At 35.9% G+C, this 15,100-nt stretch overlaps 1 protein-coding gene across 3 annotated transcripts in view; it reads left to right on the top strand.

Moving 5' to 3' along the window:
- Positions 1 to 15,100, top strand: part of DMXL2 (Dmx like 2) — a 47,987-nt gene that overhangs the window by 10,278 nt on the left and 22,609 nt on the right. For all 3 annotated transcript variants that reach the window (XM_021537463.4, XM_021537461.4, XM_021537465.4), the window contains exons 4-18: positions 369 to 447; positions 1,101 to 1,257; positions 1,635 to 1,701; positions 2,450 to 2,628; positions 2,943 to 3,126; positions 4,393 to 4,567; positions 5,272 to 5,505; positions 5,622 to 5,899; positions 6,072 to 6,768; positions 8,411 to 8,532; positions 9,420 to 9,509; positions 10,893 to 11,010; positions 11,761 to 11,880; positions 12,338 to 12,565; positions 13,196 to 14,875. In XM_021537463.4, coding sequence (XP_021393138.3) covers positions 369 to 447; positions 1,101 to 1,257; positions 1,635 to 1,701; positions 2,450 to 2,628; positions 2,943 to 3,126; positions 4,393 to 4,567; positions 5,272 to 5,505; positions 5,622 to 5,899; positions 6,072 to 6,768; positions 8,411 to 8,532; positions 9,420 to 9,509; positions 10,893 to 11,010; positions 11,761 to 11,880; positions 12,338 to 12,565; positions 13,196 to 14,875 — 4,408 coding nt within the window. The remainder of the gene's footprint in view (positions 1 to 368; positions 448 to 1,100; positions 1,258 to 1,634; positions 1,702 to 2,449; positions 2,629 to 2,942; positions 3,127 to 4,392; positions 4,568 to 5,271; positions 5,506 to 5,621; positions 5,900 to 6,071; positions 6,769 to 8,410; positions 8,533 to 9,419; positions 9,510 to 10,892; positions 11,011 to 11,760; positions 11,881 to 12,337; positions 12,566 to 13,195; positions 14,876 to 15,100) is intronic.

The raw sequence follows: 15,100 nt of genomic DNA, 5'->3' as shown, positions 1-15,100 counted from the left end.
ATGCACCCAGAATGTTTTAACAGCACAGCCATGGCCGAGTACTTGAGTACTGGGGATGTTCTCAAGCAGATTTCACAATCTTTTTGGCAGCTATACTGCTATCCCTTATGTTCCTGTATGGTCACAGTAGTTCATAGTAATCTGCAGAAATATTTGTATGTGGAACACATCCAGGTCTGGTTTGCAGGGCACCCTGGGATGCACTTACATTTTACAAAACAATTTAAATATTAAAACTAGATTTAGCAATCTGCCACTGAATACTTTTGCAACAGGCTCAATAGCAATTTCATATAGAAAGAAATACCAATATTTTTATTTTTTGCTGTTGATATGAGAATTAATCCTTGACTGTTTTTATGCTACAGCAGCTAAAGTGTCAGTGGCTAAAAACTGGGCAATTCTTCCTCAGTTCTATGACTTACAACCTGGCCTGGGATCCTCAAGGTAATGCATCATTTGTGAAGTATTTGGTCAACATTTGTAGCTAGAATGAATTGAACACAAAATGTTTTTAATGTAATAAAGCGAGAGCTTGAATATGCAGATTTTAAATTACCTCTTCTCAGGCAGTGTTGCATAAAATGTGAGGCTACAGTTAACATTTGTTAAGATGCTGTGCCAAGTGTTTGCATCTCGTATGTAAGATCTTAGTTTGGGAATCACAGTGTTAAGTTGACTTAAATTGTCACTTATAACCATTTAAATAAAATTTTAGCACAAATAAAGTCAACAGTGTACCTAGACATGAATCTTTATAAGATGTCTGTGTATTTATTTGAGATGTGAATAGCTATTAAACATCTGCAACATTTATTAGTAAATACTATTCTATGATTCCAAGTTCTCCCTTTAACAATGCAGAAAGAGAAGCTAAATAAATAACCTTGGTAATCTTTCTTATAAGATACTATAAATTCAAAATGTTTTAATAAAACCAGCTGGTTGAGATGATGGAATACCCTATAATATTTAAAATGGACTAAAGTTTAGCTTTCAACCTGCTCTGGATAATTCACAACAAATTATGATGAGAGGCTTAATCTTTGCACATACCTTCATCATCCTGGTTCCATAGCTTTGGTGTCATTCCCTTTCAGGTAACAGGTTATTGACAGCAACGGACTTTTTGCAATTGTGGGCCCCTCCGTCTGATGACATTCTAGAGGAAGATGAAGATGATGATGCCAGCAATCAGATCAAGGATGATAAAGTTCTCCCCATTCTAAATGACTGGAAATGTGTCTGGCAGTGCAAGTGAGATAATTTTTGTTTTAAGACAAATTGCAGTGCTACCTCACCTATATTTTAAAATGTGCTTTTAAATACTCTAAAATTCAAACAATATAAGGTATTACAAATAAAAAATCCTCACTCCTCTTGGATCTAACATAGGCTTGCTGTACTTAAACCAGTTTTTTGATCTGTCTTTTCAATAAAGTATGAAAATACTTTTATGCTCCTGCTATTCAAAAAGTACGCTCAAAGAAACAACTATAAAATACTTAATCTAATTTTTACGTAATTTAATATTAAATTTAAATAATGAACAGTAACACTGAATCGACTGAATACCTATGGAGTAATATTTTAGAATAAATAGACCTTACTTAACTCACTCTTGTGTTCTGTAGGACTGCAACATCAGTACATTTGATGTCATGGTCTCCTGATGGTGAATATTTCGCAACAGCTGGGAAGGTAAGGACAAAAAAGAGTAATTGAGTTTTTGCAGTATTCTTTATTTGTTTGACAAAAGTAAGTAATATGAATAGTCGTGGACCATACATTCTATGCTAGTCTTAGCAAAGGTAAATTATGATCTCATGTAATGCTGTATTTTTGTGTAACTCCATGGATTTTAGCAACAATAAATTGGATTTATTTATGTACTCTTACTGAATACATGAATGAATGACAGTGATACAGGCTTGTATGTTTGTATGTGTAATATACATATATATATATATATATGATTTTTTTTTAATATGTAGTATACCTAGATGAATTTTTAGATATACATAAACCATTTTTTCTACTTCTGTTGAAAGTAATGAGATTGTTAGGATAGAGCACATACACATTTAAATTGGTATAATATGAACGTCTGGATAAATTCAAGAAGGTTTTTATTTAGTGAATTCTGCGTTCAGTTATCAATTCTATTTCTGTTTGCAATATTTTTTGTCAAATCACTATTCAAGCTAAGTTTTCCATTAATAATTCTCTTTAATGTGACCTCTCATTTGAATTATTCCTTTTGGTTTACAAGTCTCAATAGGTAAGCACTTTTTGCTTGCACCTACTGTTAGTTGAACAGTGAGATAATTTTAGTTCTTAGCCAAGTTTTCATGAATAGTACCAGAACAGCCGTTTCTTATTGCTTGTGATATTCTTTTTGTTACATTTTTAATTATAGCTACCTTTGGCTTTTTATTGCTTTACCTAGGATGACTGCCTCTTGAAGGTTTGGTATCCTATGACTGGTTGGAAGTCATCTCTCCTGCCCCAAGAGAATGAAGAAAAGAAAAAATGCTCAGAGGATGTGCAGTTTTCCTTTGTTTATTTGGCGCATCCCCGAGCAGTGACAGGATTTTCCTGGAGGAACATCAGCAAGTACATGCCCAGGTTTGAAAGCTGCCTTTTTTCAAAAAGCAAGCAAGCCTTTGATCAGATGTTTTTTTAACATTCTGCTTAATGTTTTGCCATCAAGACATGAGACTTCTCTTCTTATACTTTCAAGAAAAAAAGCATACCAACTCCTTCCCAAAAACTTCTGTATCACCAGGTTTAATAACAATAGTCATGTTAACCTTCAGTTATGGGAGAAGCAGAAATTTGGATAAAACAGTAACTACTAAATTCTTGTACACTCCCCTAATTTCTGCTGTGTCTCTGTAGCTGAGTTACCCAAGCAGTAATTTTGCTGTCTTTGCCATCAGGGGGTTGGTCTGTAATGTGTTACTCACATCATGCCTCGATGGCGTCTGCCGGCTGTGGGCAGAGACGCTGCTACCCGAAGATACTCTCCTGGGGGAGCAGATCTGTGAAACCACCACTTCCAGCATCAGCAGCACCATCTCTCAGTCTGGAAAGCAAAAGGACACTATACAGCATGCACTAGAGGTACATGTAAATACTTCATCTGTGAAATCTTTATTTCACGATTCTTAAAACTTTAAATATTTAAGGATATAAAGCTCTAAGAATGTATATTATGTAATCTCTATATGCATAACAAAATAACCTGAATTATTCCATATCAGGTTTTGAAGTCAGTTACTAAACACTGAAAAAGTCAGAGACTCCAACTCTGCATTCAAGCACCATGTTTTTAAAACTCAGTTTGCTTTTTCTGTAGTTAACTAACAGCGATGGAAAGGACAATATTCAGTGTGGAATGGTAATGATGGTTTCATTCTGATTGGGTCTGAAAGTCTGCAATTATAAAGACAATGAAAAGAGTAAATAAACTCTTTTAAATTCTAGTTACTTCATTAGATAATTTTGTTTCAGGTGACAGTCTTACATTCTTAGCGAGTCTATTATAAAGTTTACAGTAAGAGAAAACCTGTCTGTAGAAGTGGCTGCTCCTATTGCTTAACAAGCACCTTTTTCCCATGAGAAAGTGCATACCAAAGATCATCTACAGCCATAAATACCTGTGTGAGAATGTTTCAATTAAGCTGCGTGGGATGTGTGAGAGTGTCCGAGATAAAAGAGAAACATCTGTTCTGCCATTTAGTTGTGTGATTGGTCAGTCTCCTAATCTGTGTAGTTGATCCTTCTTGTACACAGAAGAAACGTATAAATACTCAAGTGTGTTTAATAAAGACAATCCTTCTAGATGACAAAATTGTGGTCTAATATCCTCAATTGCTACACTATCAATATAAAAACAGGGAAAGATAAGAAAACAAAAAAACCCACCCCCACCACTCATTTGTAGACTATTACAATAAGACCAAGTTTTTACTTCTTAAATATCATGACCATAATTATACTTTGGGCTGTTCAATCAGTTGTGCTGTTTACATGCTCTGAGAAATTTTTAGTCATACAAAAATAATTAATTATAAAATTATATCACAAAAGTTGCTGTATTTAGATAATTTTAATCTTGTTCATGAATGTTGTGCAAAATCCTGTGTATTTTTGTGGTGTTGTTGAGTAGATATTAAAAGAGCTTTTAGAAGCCTGTTAGAAGAGCTTTACTTTTAGGTAGATCAGATGTACATAAGTGTTACTAATCTGTGTTGAAATATGTTTAAAATAATCCTTTTGAAATTAGTCTTCATTTCTTTGGTAGAAGCTATAGGCTTTATATAAGTGTAACTTTTTATCTTACAGTGTTTTTGATATTTATTAGTCTATTTTTTATAACTACAACAGACAATTCATCATTTGAAAAATATGAGAAAAGGACAAAGGAGATCTTCAGTTCTTGTTACCCACACGGATGTACAGCCAGATCAGCAGGGCACTCATGAAGTTCAGCGTCACATTTCCCATCAAGCAAATGCACTTGGTCACTTCCACATAGCAGCAAGCATCAACCCTAATACAGGTGAAACACAACCACTTATTAGACTGCAATAATGTATTTGCACGACATGAAAAAAATAAAGGAAGCTGAGTTAGATAAAGGGAACTTGTAGGAAGTCTGTTATTTGGCATAGAGGTTTTTAAGGCCAATTAAGCTGAATTTATTCTGAATACCTTCAGCACCTTTATGAGCAAATTAAATTCATCTTTGCAGATCAGAAGGCAAAAAAAGCATAAATTTCCAATCTAGTTGATGTTTGATTCTTGGGTTTGGGAGCTATGGTATATGACGAATAGAGTAATTGCATCCTACAGAATGTAGTGATTGAAAAAGAGGTGTATCAAGAGTCTTTTGGTGGGAAACCAGGTGCTTTTTATGGAATAATGCAGAAAGAGCAGTGACATGCTTTACCTAAAATCCATACATGAAAGTCAACACTGCAACATATGAAACTGAGCAGTTAGAACCACTAAATACCATTTACCATTCACATAAGAATAAATTTTCATGTAATTTTTTGACCTTAAAATATCTGTTTTCATTATAATTGGATGTAAAATCTTGATCTTTAGCTTTTTAATATTGCAGGCACAAATTATGTTATACCTAAAATAAGTGAAATGTGTGTGGATACCTATATGAATAAAAATATGTTATTATATAACTTTATATACTTTTATATAGTTTAATACATAGGGTTTTATTTTGTTTCAAAATATCCACAGATATTCCTTCAGTGTTGGCTGGAACTGCTTTTAATATAGATGAAGGAAGTGGAGGCTTCGTTGTCCACTGGCTGAATAATAAAGAATTTCATTTTACGTCCTCTATTGAAGTATTCATGCAGCATCTAAGAAAAATTTCAGAACAACAACTAGAACAAGATTTTGATATTGAAGCTGAAGAGGAAGAAGAAACGGAAGAAAAAGAAAAAGGCTTACATATGAAGTTAGATCATGGTTAGTAATCTGGTTAGTTCTGATCAGCTAGTACTATGAGCAGATTAAAAAATACTGTGTTTTGAATGGAAACTGATAGGGCAATCTTTGCATAAAATGGCACATTTCTGTTACAGATTTGTCTATAGACAGAGAATCAGAGACAGGGACTGGTACAGGCTCTTCAGAACATGAAGATGGAGAAAGAGAGGGAAGCCCCAAAACATCTCTGCTAGCGGGCCCACGCCTGCCTCTGCCGACAGTTTTGTTGGACCGGAAAATCGACTTGCTCCTAACGGAATGGAACAGGAATCCAGATATGCTTTTTACTATCCATCCTGTTGATGGCACCTTTCTAGTGTGGCATGTGAAGTATTTAGATGAACACACTCCAGGCATCTTTCGACAAGTTCAGGTATGGCATGTGTGAAAGGGTTTTATTATTTTTGATGTTAACAAACATTATCCTTTGCTTTAGACCTGAACATCGGTAGGAATTTCAAGTACTTACTGTAAAACAGTTAGCATTTATTCAGGCTGAAGCTGAGTTCTATATTCTAATTTTTGTTTTCTTATTTTTTTTTTAGGTTTCATTTTCTTCCAGGATTCCTGTTGCATTTCCATCTGGAGATGCTAGCTCCCTTAGTAAAAATATTATGATGTATGCCTGCCCTGTCTTTGTAAAAGACAGCAGCAGTGCTGCAAAGCAGAAAACAATGGACTTTCCAGATAATACTCTAGCCAGTAAAGGACCAAGCTTTGCCCAGGACAGTGCAAATGTGAATATAATTTCTCCTGTGGTAATGATGATTTCCAAACATATAGATGGCTCTCTAAACCAGTGGGCTGTTACTTTTGCTGATAAATCAGCCTTCACTACTGTGCTAACTGTATCCCATAAGTTCAGGTACTGTGGGCACCGCTTTCACCTCAATGATCTGGCCTGCCATTCTGTTTTACCACTGCTGCTGACGTCTTCTCACCACAATGCTCTGTTGACTCCTGAGTCAGACACTTCCTGGGACTCTGACAGGATAAACAGGATGATGGATCCTATTAAACATAAGAGAGGTTCTTCTAAGCAGCAACTTAAAAATGCAGCAACCCGTACATTCCATGACCCAAATGCAATCTATAGTGAGCTGATTCTGTGGCGAGTAGACCCCATAGGACCTTTATCCTACACTGGAGGAGTGTCTGAGCTGGCTCGAATTAACTCTCTTCACACCTCTGCTTTCTCTAATGTAGCCTGGCTTCCAACACTAATTCCCAGCTATTGCCTTGGTGAGTATACCTGGCATGTTTCCCTATAGAGTTAACACTGTGAGTTGTAGAATTAATTTGTTAAAATAAATTACTGTTTTATTTGGAGTGTATTTATATTCACTTTTCAAAAATTTCCTTTTACTATGCAAATTAAGCATTTTTACTTTGTGGTTAAGCTACTGCAAATCACTTGCAGTGGTCTGAGTGTGTCTGCAGTCCCTGTGAATCAGCTGCCACTCAGGAGTTCCTTTGTGTGAGTAAGCACTCCTTGCTCCCACAGAGAACAAGATGCTGCCTTTCCCAGCACTTCAGGCAGCTTCCTTGAGTGCTCTCTGCATTGATGTGGTTTGCAAATGCAGGTGTGCTGATGGTTTAGGGTGCTGGCCACGTGCAGCTGCAGGGGCAGTGGCTTGAACAGAGCTAGTATTTGGACCACCTGAACATCAAAACTATAGGGCAAGATTTCCAGCCAAAATCAGCATTATCAAATTCCTTTAACTGCTATAAACTGCTTAGGAGGTTCTGAAACACTACTGAAATTTGTCAGACCACCAGAAGCTTACAAAAGCCCAGTTAGAACCCAAGATATTTATAAATAAATAGACTACATTAACTTTGCAGAACTGTAAAGAACAATTTTTCAGAGGTCAGACTCTACAACATCTGATGCCCTTGGCCAAGTCTTCAGTTTTTGTTTTTAATTTTAGGGCTTTCCATTGCAATTAAGAAAATTACTTCTACAAATGTTACCCTATCCAGCCACACAGATACTTATTTTCTAATTATCACAAAGATGCTGTTGTAGTAGTTGTCATCTTTGTATACAGTACTAAAAGCCATTTGTACTGTGGGTGTAACATTAAATTTTATATTAATGTAAAGTTATAAATACACAATATATTTGATTTAAAATAAAACAAATTCAATTTCTCTGCTTACATAGTAACATTCTGGGCTGTCTGTATCCCACAAAGTGTTCTAAATACAAATAATGAGCTGCATTCTTGTAGTTTGGAGGAAAATGTATATCAGAGTGTCAAGCCTAATATATATACTGTTGAGAAACAAAAAAAGACACTCTTAGAATTTTTCATATTTTATTCAGAACTGTGGACAGATCTATTTCTCCTTCCACTTTTATATCTGCACTTTCAACTGCAGGGCAGAAGGGAATATTCACAGAGGTTAATTTTATGCAAAGAGCCTAGAGTCAATAAACAAGGAAGAAAGCTATGGCTGAATAGCTTCTCCTTAGACTCGTACCCTGAATTGTTTGTGACAACCTTGGCAATCTGGAGTTGGCTCTTCAAGCAATGCCATGGAGGTGACAGTGAATCAAACATCACCAGAGTAAAGCATGGCAACATTCCCTTAGGTGTACTACAGACTGGGGCTTATGTGAGTAGTGTTTGTAAACATACATGAGTTCAGCTTAGATTATTGAACCTTTTTTAAGGAGTTCTGGGTACATTCATGAACAGAAAGAGGATTATTTCAAAGTTCAAATAATGTTGTATTAATGCACACATTTGCTTAGGTTTTTTGCTTTAATGCTTTATGAAAATTATGTTTGAAGCATGTTCACATACTGAGGATTGTAATAGACTGCCTGATGGCATTGACTGCCATTCTTTATGACTTTTTTTGTGTCTTCTATTAGGTACCTATTGCAACTCTGCTAGTGCTTGCTTTGTTGCATCAGATGGCAAAAATCTGAGGCTCTATCAAGCTGTTGTAGATGCACGAAAACTTCTGGATGAATTATCTGACCCTGAATCATCTGTAAGTTTTATGCAGCAATGGTTTGGTTTGAAACTGTTAAGATACAAGTAACATAACTCACTTTTTCTCCCTTCCAGTGGTTTGTCTTCCTTTAGTTCTGTGTGATTTTTGTGCTATTCCATGTGTAGATCTTATGCCTTGCATAGTTGCATGTTTTGCAGCTGTCCTTAAGCAGTAGCAGAAAAATATGCAGCTATTATTACTAAAAGTGTCTGCACTGAACCAAAATTTCCCATATAAGTTTCCACAACCTGTGGCAGGTAGGAAAAGAAAAAATAGCATTTCTTAGTTTGTCCTCTCAGAAAAGGGGAGTCAAGAGCAAGAGGGAAGATGAAAACAGAAAAGCAAGGCTGAGGTGTATCCACCTAAGTTACATCTATATATGAGGAAGGGCAGAGATGGTGGGATATAAGGGAGTCAGCTACATAATTCTGTTATTTTATAAACCATCCTGCAAGACAGCGCCTGTCAGTATTCAGATCTGACAGTCTGAAGAATCTGTTCTAGGAGCTTATAAGCAGTACTGAAGGTGTTTTCTACATGTTGTGACAAAACCTGAAGCTTGAAAAAGAAGTGAAATGGTATATTGTTTCTCTTTGCACAGACACATTATGTGTGTTATGCAAGGATAAATCTTTAAATTAGCAATATTTAGCTTCCATAAAAACTGGTGTTTCATCCCCATGAAGAGAGCTAGCTACTGACTCACAACAGTGCACATGCTTTGATAAATACATTATTCATGAGTGTCAAAGTGACAGCTGCAAGAACTGTTACAGTTTGTGCCAACAAGAAGAAATGGAAGCATCAGTTTATCATAAGCAACTGCAATTTTCTTCTGTCCGAAGGAAAAATATACTAATTCTACTCATATTTCTCTGTTTCAGAAACTTATTGGGGAGGTGTTTAATATTGTGAGCCAACAATCTACTGCTCGACCGGGATGTATCATTGAGCTCGATGCAATAACTAACAAAGTAAATAAATGGTTGACTCTTTAAGGGTGTCACATAAGGGTGTTTAATAACTTTATTTGTTAATTTTTTTGCTGATTAGCCTAATCTGTTGAAAAGACATACAAGAGATTACATTTCTCTATGGTGACAATGATTGCGTTGAATTTTTGTGAATATTGAGATGCCTTGAGCATTTTACTAAGCCAACATTTTTTTACCTGCTAAGAGCTCAAAGTTCATTTTTAGAGTAAAGATATATTTTCTAAGCATAATTATTGAAGAAAACAAAACTTTACTAAAGAATGTTTTCCATGGTATCATAATTTAAAGGAAATAATTAAAATCCCCTTAAATCCAAACAAACAAAAATAAATTTTAAATAAGTTTTAAAAGCCCAAACCTAAAAACTAGATCTAACTATCCAAAATGTAAGACTGATAGCCAGGTATGACTTCAAGCTTTTTGTGTTTGTGTTGTAAGATGAATTTATGAATTAACACAGCTCTACTTCTCAATCAATTATCAGGTAGGATAATTGAACCTTCTTCTTACTCAGTTATTTTGATGATATATGCTTCAGTGATGTTTTCTGTTAGCAGCCTGTAAAAACAGTGAGTTTTACCTATTTTAATTAGAAAACTGTGGAGTTTTGACATTTATAAATAAGTATTTCTCTGTTGTCAATAAATTTCTGTGTCTTTTACATATCAATAACATACAATCTTCGAATTTAAGTTCAGATTTACAGAACATTTTCCTATAATTGTTATAAATCAGTGCAAGAAATACTGTCTTGTCTGGGAAAAAAAAAAAAAAGGTGTTTTGCAGCATAACTTTGCCATCACTCTATTTTGAGGATGCATTTTTCCTTACCAGCAGGGAAGGATTTCACCATGAGCAGCCTTCTCTGTAGCAAGGTAGAGTTACTGTAAAGAAATATGTTGCTGTCAGAAAAGATAGATGTTAAGTTATCTAAAAGAAGGAAAATCTACAATTTGTTCCCTTTTCCAGATTTCCCAAGCAATTCACTGCAGACATCTCCTCCCACTGAAGTGGGATAAAAATCTGAGACTTTTTGCAACTGTTATTTATTCAACACCAAATAAATAAAAATGAATCAGATAATAATTCATCTGTCAATAACTGCAGCAGAAGTGTTATTACAGAACTGGTCTATCCTGACAGACCTTGGTGAAATCATTTCAATATACAAATGATGAGTTCTAGAACATGCTGTTTGTAATATGAAAGGAAAATATTTGGGTTTTCTGATAATAATTTTAAACTTTATAAAAGAAAGTCTTCCTCACTGTTAGCTAGATTGCACAGAGGAAATAATTAATTGCATTAATACTAAATTTTATTGTACTGTTCTGGAAGCATAACAATTGCTCAATGTTTCAGTGTGGCTCAAACACACAATTGCTTCATGTCTTCCAAGAAGACTTCATTTTGGGATACAAGCCACATAAGGAGGATGCAGAAGGGAAGGAAACTGAGATATTTTTCCAGCCATCACAAGGTATAGCATAAAATAACTAAAATTAATTAAATTGGTACCAAAAACACATTACTCAAGAATACTAAAATCTGGCTGGCATGTGATAATTTACTTTTAAATTATAATATGTAAAATTTAGTGAAATGGCTGTTATGTATTGCTCATATGAATTGTTGCTAAATGGTGTTAAATAAAAACTTTTTAATTGCTCAGAGTGAAACAGCTTATATGACAAAGTACATTTTTCAAAGTGTTTATGTTGTATATAAAATGTGAACAGAACAGAAGCACATTTTCTGCTTCAATAGGTGTTTGAAGGTAATGATGTCAATATATCTGGCTTTCAAGTTAAGGCAATGGAAAGACAACCAGAATTTCACTGGAAAGTCTGGTAGTAGACTTAAAACTTCAAAAGAAAAAGGAAGACAGGTAGAAGAGTCTTTATAATCTGGCAAAATAGTTCAAACTGAATGGTAAGGCAAATATCTAATAAATTAGATTTGCCATTAATACTCAGATTGTAAGTCAGTATCTGTTTTGTAATTTTTCTGCTGTCATAAGCAATCAAAATGTCAATTAAAGCATGGTACTAATGACACTGTTTCAATATTTTGATTTATTATCTAACCATTTATTTCAAAGATGAGATTTTTATTGCCAGTAGTTTTTAGAGAATCTTTTGCTATGGAAAAATTATTTAGGTTAAATATAAATTTCACTACCCTAGATCAATATATATTATATAGTATATATATGATATGTAAATTACAGGGTATCGTCCACCACCTTTCTCAGAGAAGTTCTACCTGGTAGTAATTGAAAAAGATAGTAGTGGCTGTTCTGTTCTTCAAATGTGGCATCTTCATCTCAAATCTGTGCAAGCCTGTTTAGGTGAGTGAGTAATTGTAATTTTCTTAGACATTTATGTCATATTACTTAAGATAAAACAAACTTAACTGGTTTATTATGAAACAAATTGTATCACCTTTGCCCAGCAGAAGCCTGAAAATCAAGAATCTTCTGAATAATATATTAATGTAATAGAAGCAGTAAAGTTCCTTACAAATACTGATTGCATTCTATACTACTAACAATATAAAAATGTAATGGGATGAGTAATGTGCTTAAGCAGTGGCTTCTTTATTTCAGACTATCGGTATTACAGAATGTTATGGATGTCTTAAATCTTAAAGTCACAGCATGCAATAAAACTGACACAGCATGCACACATCATATAATTATTTTGTGTGCAACTTGAGCTCTTGTAAAAACAAATAAATTTGATTATCAGATATTCATGCTTTATCCTTACAAACAATTTAACACTGCTGGCATTTTTTTTATATAGCAAAACCAACTGAAGCGTCTTCAGCAGATAACAAGCTTAGTGTACCTGAGCAAAAGACTGTGGATTCTTCTCCAGATGTATCACCTGGCATAAGTCCCATACCACGATCTTCATCAATTGCTAACCTCCAGACTGCTAGTAAACTCATTCTGAGCTCCAGACTTGTGTATAGCCAACCCCTGGATCTTCCTGTTGGTGTGGAAGTAGTAAGAGCAACTCCTTCAGCGGGTAACTTTAACAATTTTTGCTATACAGTTGGTCCACTGATTTATGTCCTAGTTTATAGAATTCTATCTCCCTGGCCTATAAGATTCTGATTTACTGATACAGAAAACACAAAGGACTGAAAAGGTGCTTTCAAATCATCATGCCCATGTCATGTTACTCTTCCGGAATTATATCAAGTCCCCACAGGAACGCAGTTCCTGAAACTTACTGCTCTAATAGTTGGAAATGTAACTTTTAGTGTTAATCTATTAATGAACAGTTTATACCCAATTGCTCATTTGCTAGAATTCCTGTATTTTATATATAGTGGGTTTTTTACCTGATGCACTTAACACCTTCTTCTGTTTGTCTTTGTATTCCTCTCATTGTTCTAAGAGTCCTTCTCTGAATTAGTTCAGTTCCAGTTTATCTTCTTCAAATAGTAACCAGAAATGCAGATGATAGGTAATGTTCAAGCTGCAAGACTGTTACCAGCTCTGATAGTATTTGCCCTTACCCAAATCCAAATTTAAAAAATAATTCCAGGTTGTAAAGTTCTCTAGCACTAGGTAGACAGTGTTATGTCTGCCTTAATCATATAGGCATTCTACTGTCTATTACTAAAAGTAAATATGTTTGTTCTGACTTCAGGTCACTTGAGTTCCTCATCAATATACCCTGTCTGCCTCGCACCTTATTTGATAGTAACGTCCTGTTCAGACAACAGAGTGAGGTTCTGGAGATGCACTGTAGAGACTGACCTGAACAGCAAAACTGAGGGGAAGGAGACGTACCACTGGAGAAAATGGCCTTTAATGAATGATGAAGGGGAAGACAACAGCAGTACAGTGAGCATAGTAGGAAGGCCAGTTGCTGTTAGCTGTTCTTACACAGGACGTCTTGCAGTAGCATACAAACAACCCATACAGCATAATGGGTTTGTTTCCAAAGAATTTTCCATGCATGTTTGTATACTTGAATGTGAGTCTACTGGAGGATCAGAGTGGGTTTTGGAACAGACAATTCATCTGGATGATTTAGTTAAGGTTGGAAGTGTACTTGACTCAAGGGTCAGCGTGGATAGTAATTTATTTGTTTACAGTAAGTCAGATGCTTTTTTGAATAAAGACAAATACCTGGTGCCTAGTATCAAGCATTTGGTGCATTTGGACTGGGTTTCAAAAGAAGATGGTTCACATATACTGACAGTTGGAGTGGGTGCCAACATCTTCATGTATGGAAGGCTTTCAGGGATTGTAACAGATCAAACCAGCAGCAAAGAGGGAGTAGCTGTCATCACTCTGCCACTAGGAGGGAGCATAAAACAAGGTGTGAAGTCAAAGTGGGTGTTGCTGAGGTCCATTGATTTGGTTTCATCTGTGGATGGCACTCCTTCCCTGCCTGTGTCTCTGTCCTGGGTGAGAGATGGAATACTGGTGGTGGGAATGGACTGTGAGATGCATGTTTATGCCCAGTGGAAACATGCAGTCAAGTTTGGTAATGGAGAAAGCGATGTTTTTACTTCTGAAGACTCCACAACACAAGATCCATTCAAAACAAGTGCAGTAGTGAAGAAGACCAGTGTGATTGATGGGGCAGGTATTGTGGATGATGTTTTCGGCACTCCAACTGTAATTCAGGATGGGGGCCTCTTTGAAGCTGCTCATGTTCTTTCACCTACTCTACCCCAGTATCATCCAACCCAGTTGTTAGAACTGATGGACCTGGGTAAAGTTCGCCGAGCCAAAGCCATTCTGTCGCATTTAGTTAAATGCATTGCAGGAGAAGTTGCAATAGTCAAAGACACAGAAGCTGGAGAAGGGACTGGTCCTAAACGCCATCTTTCTCGCACCATCAGTGTGAGTGGCAGTACTGCCAAGGATACCATTACTGCTGGGAAAGATGGTACCCGAGACTACACAGAGATAGACTCAATTCCCCCACTGCCACTGTATGCACTGCTTGCTGCAGATCAGGATGCCACCTATGTTGCCGAAGAAACTTCTAAAATACCTCAGGGCTCTGAAGACCATGCAAAGAGAAAAACAGAGGATCAGTACTCAGATCTGTTCCAGATTCAACCTGTTACAACTGAAGACTTTATAGATTTTGAGCCTGAAAAGAGGGAGAGTAAATCCAAAGTTATTAATCTGTCACAGTATGGGCCAACTTACTTTGGCCGAGAACACGCCAGTGTCCTTTCAAGCCACCTGATGCACTCAAGTTTGCCAGGCCTCACTCGACTGGAGCAGATGTTCCTTGTAGCTTTGGCAGACACTGTGGCCACGACAAGCACTGAACTAGATGAGAACAGAGATAAGAATTACTCAGGTTAGTAACTGACGTATTATTGAATTGACATTCTTCTCAGCAAAGGTAAACTTAGTCTTTGGCTATTTTGGGATAACAAAGCTGAAAGCTAGTGTCACTTAGATACATCAGGAAAGAAAAACAGATGATAAGTATCTACTTGTAGTTCATACGTAATAAATAACTTGTAGTTCAGGTTCTCAGCAGCCTTAGAAACATGCATTCCTCACACGCTGTTATGATAAC

This window comes from Lonchura striata, chromosome 10, assembly GCF_050655825.1.
Source record: "Lonchura striata isolate lonStrDom1 chromosome 10, ASM5065582v1, whole genome shotgun sequence".
NCBI lineage: Eukaryota > Metazoa > Chordata > Aves > Passeriformes > Estrildidae > Lonchura > Lonchura striata.
The sequence above is the reverse complement of the archived record's forward strand: the minus strand, read 5'-3'. Positions and strand labels throughout refer to the sequence as shown.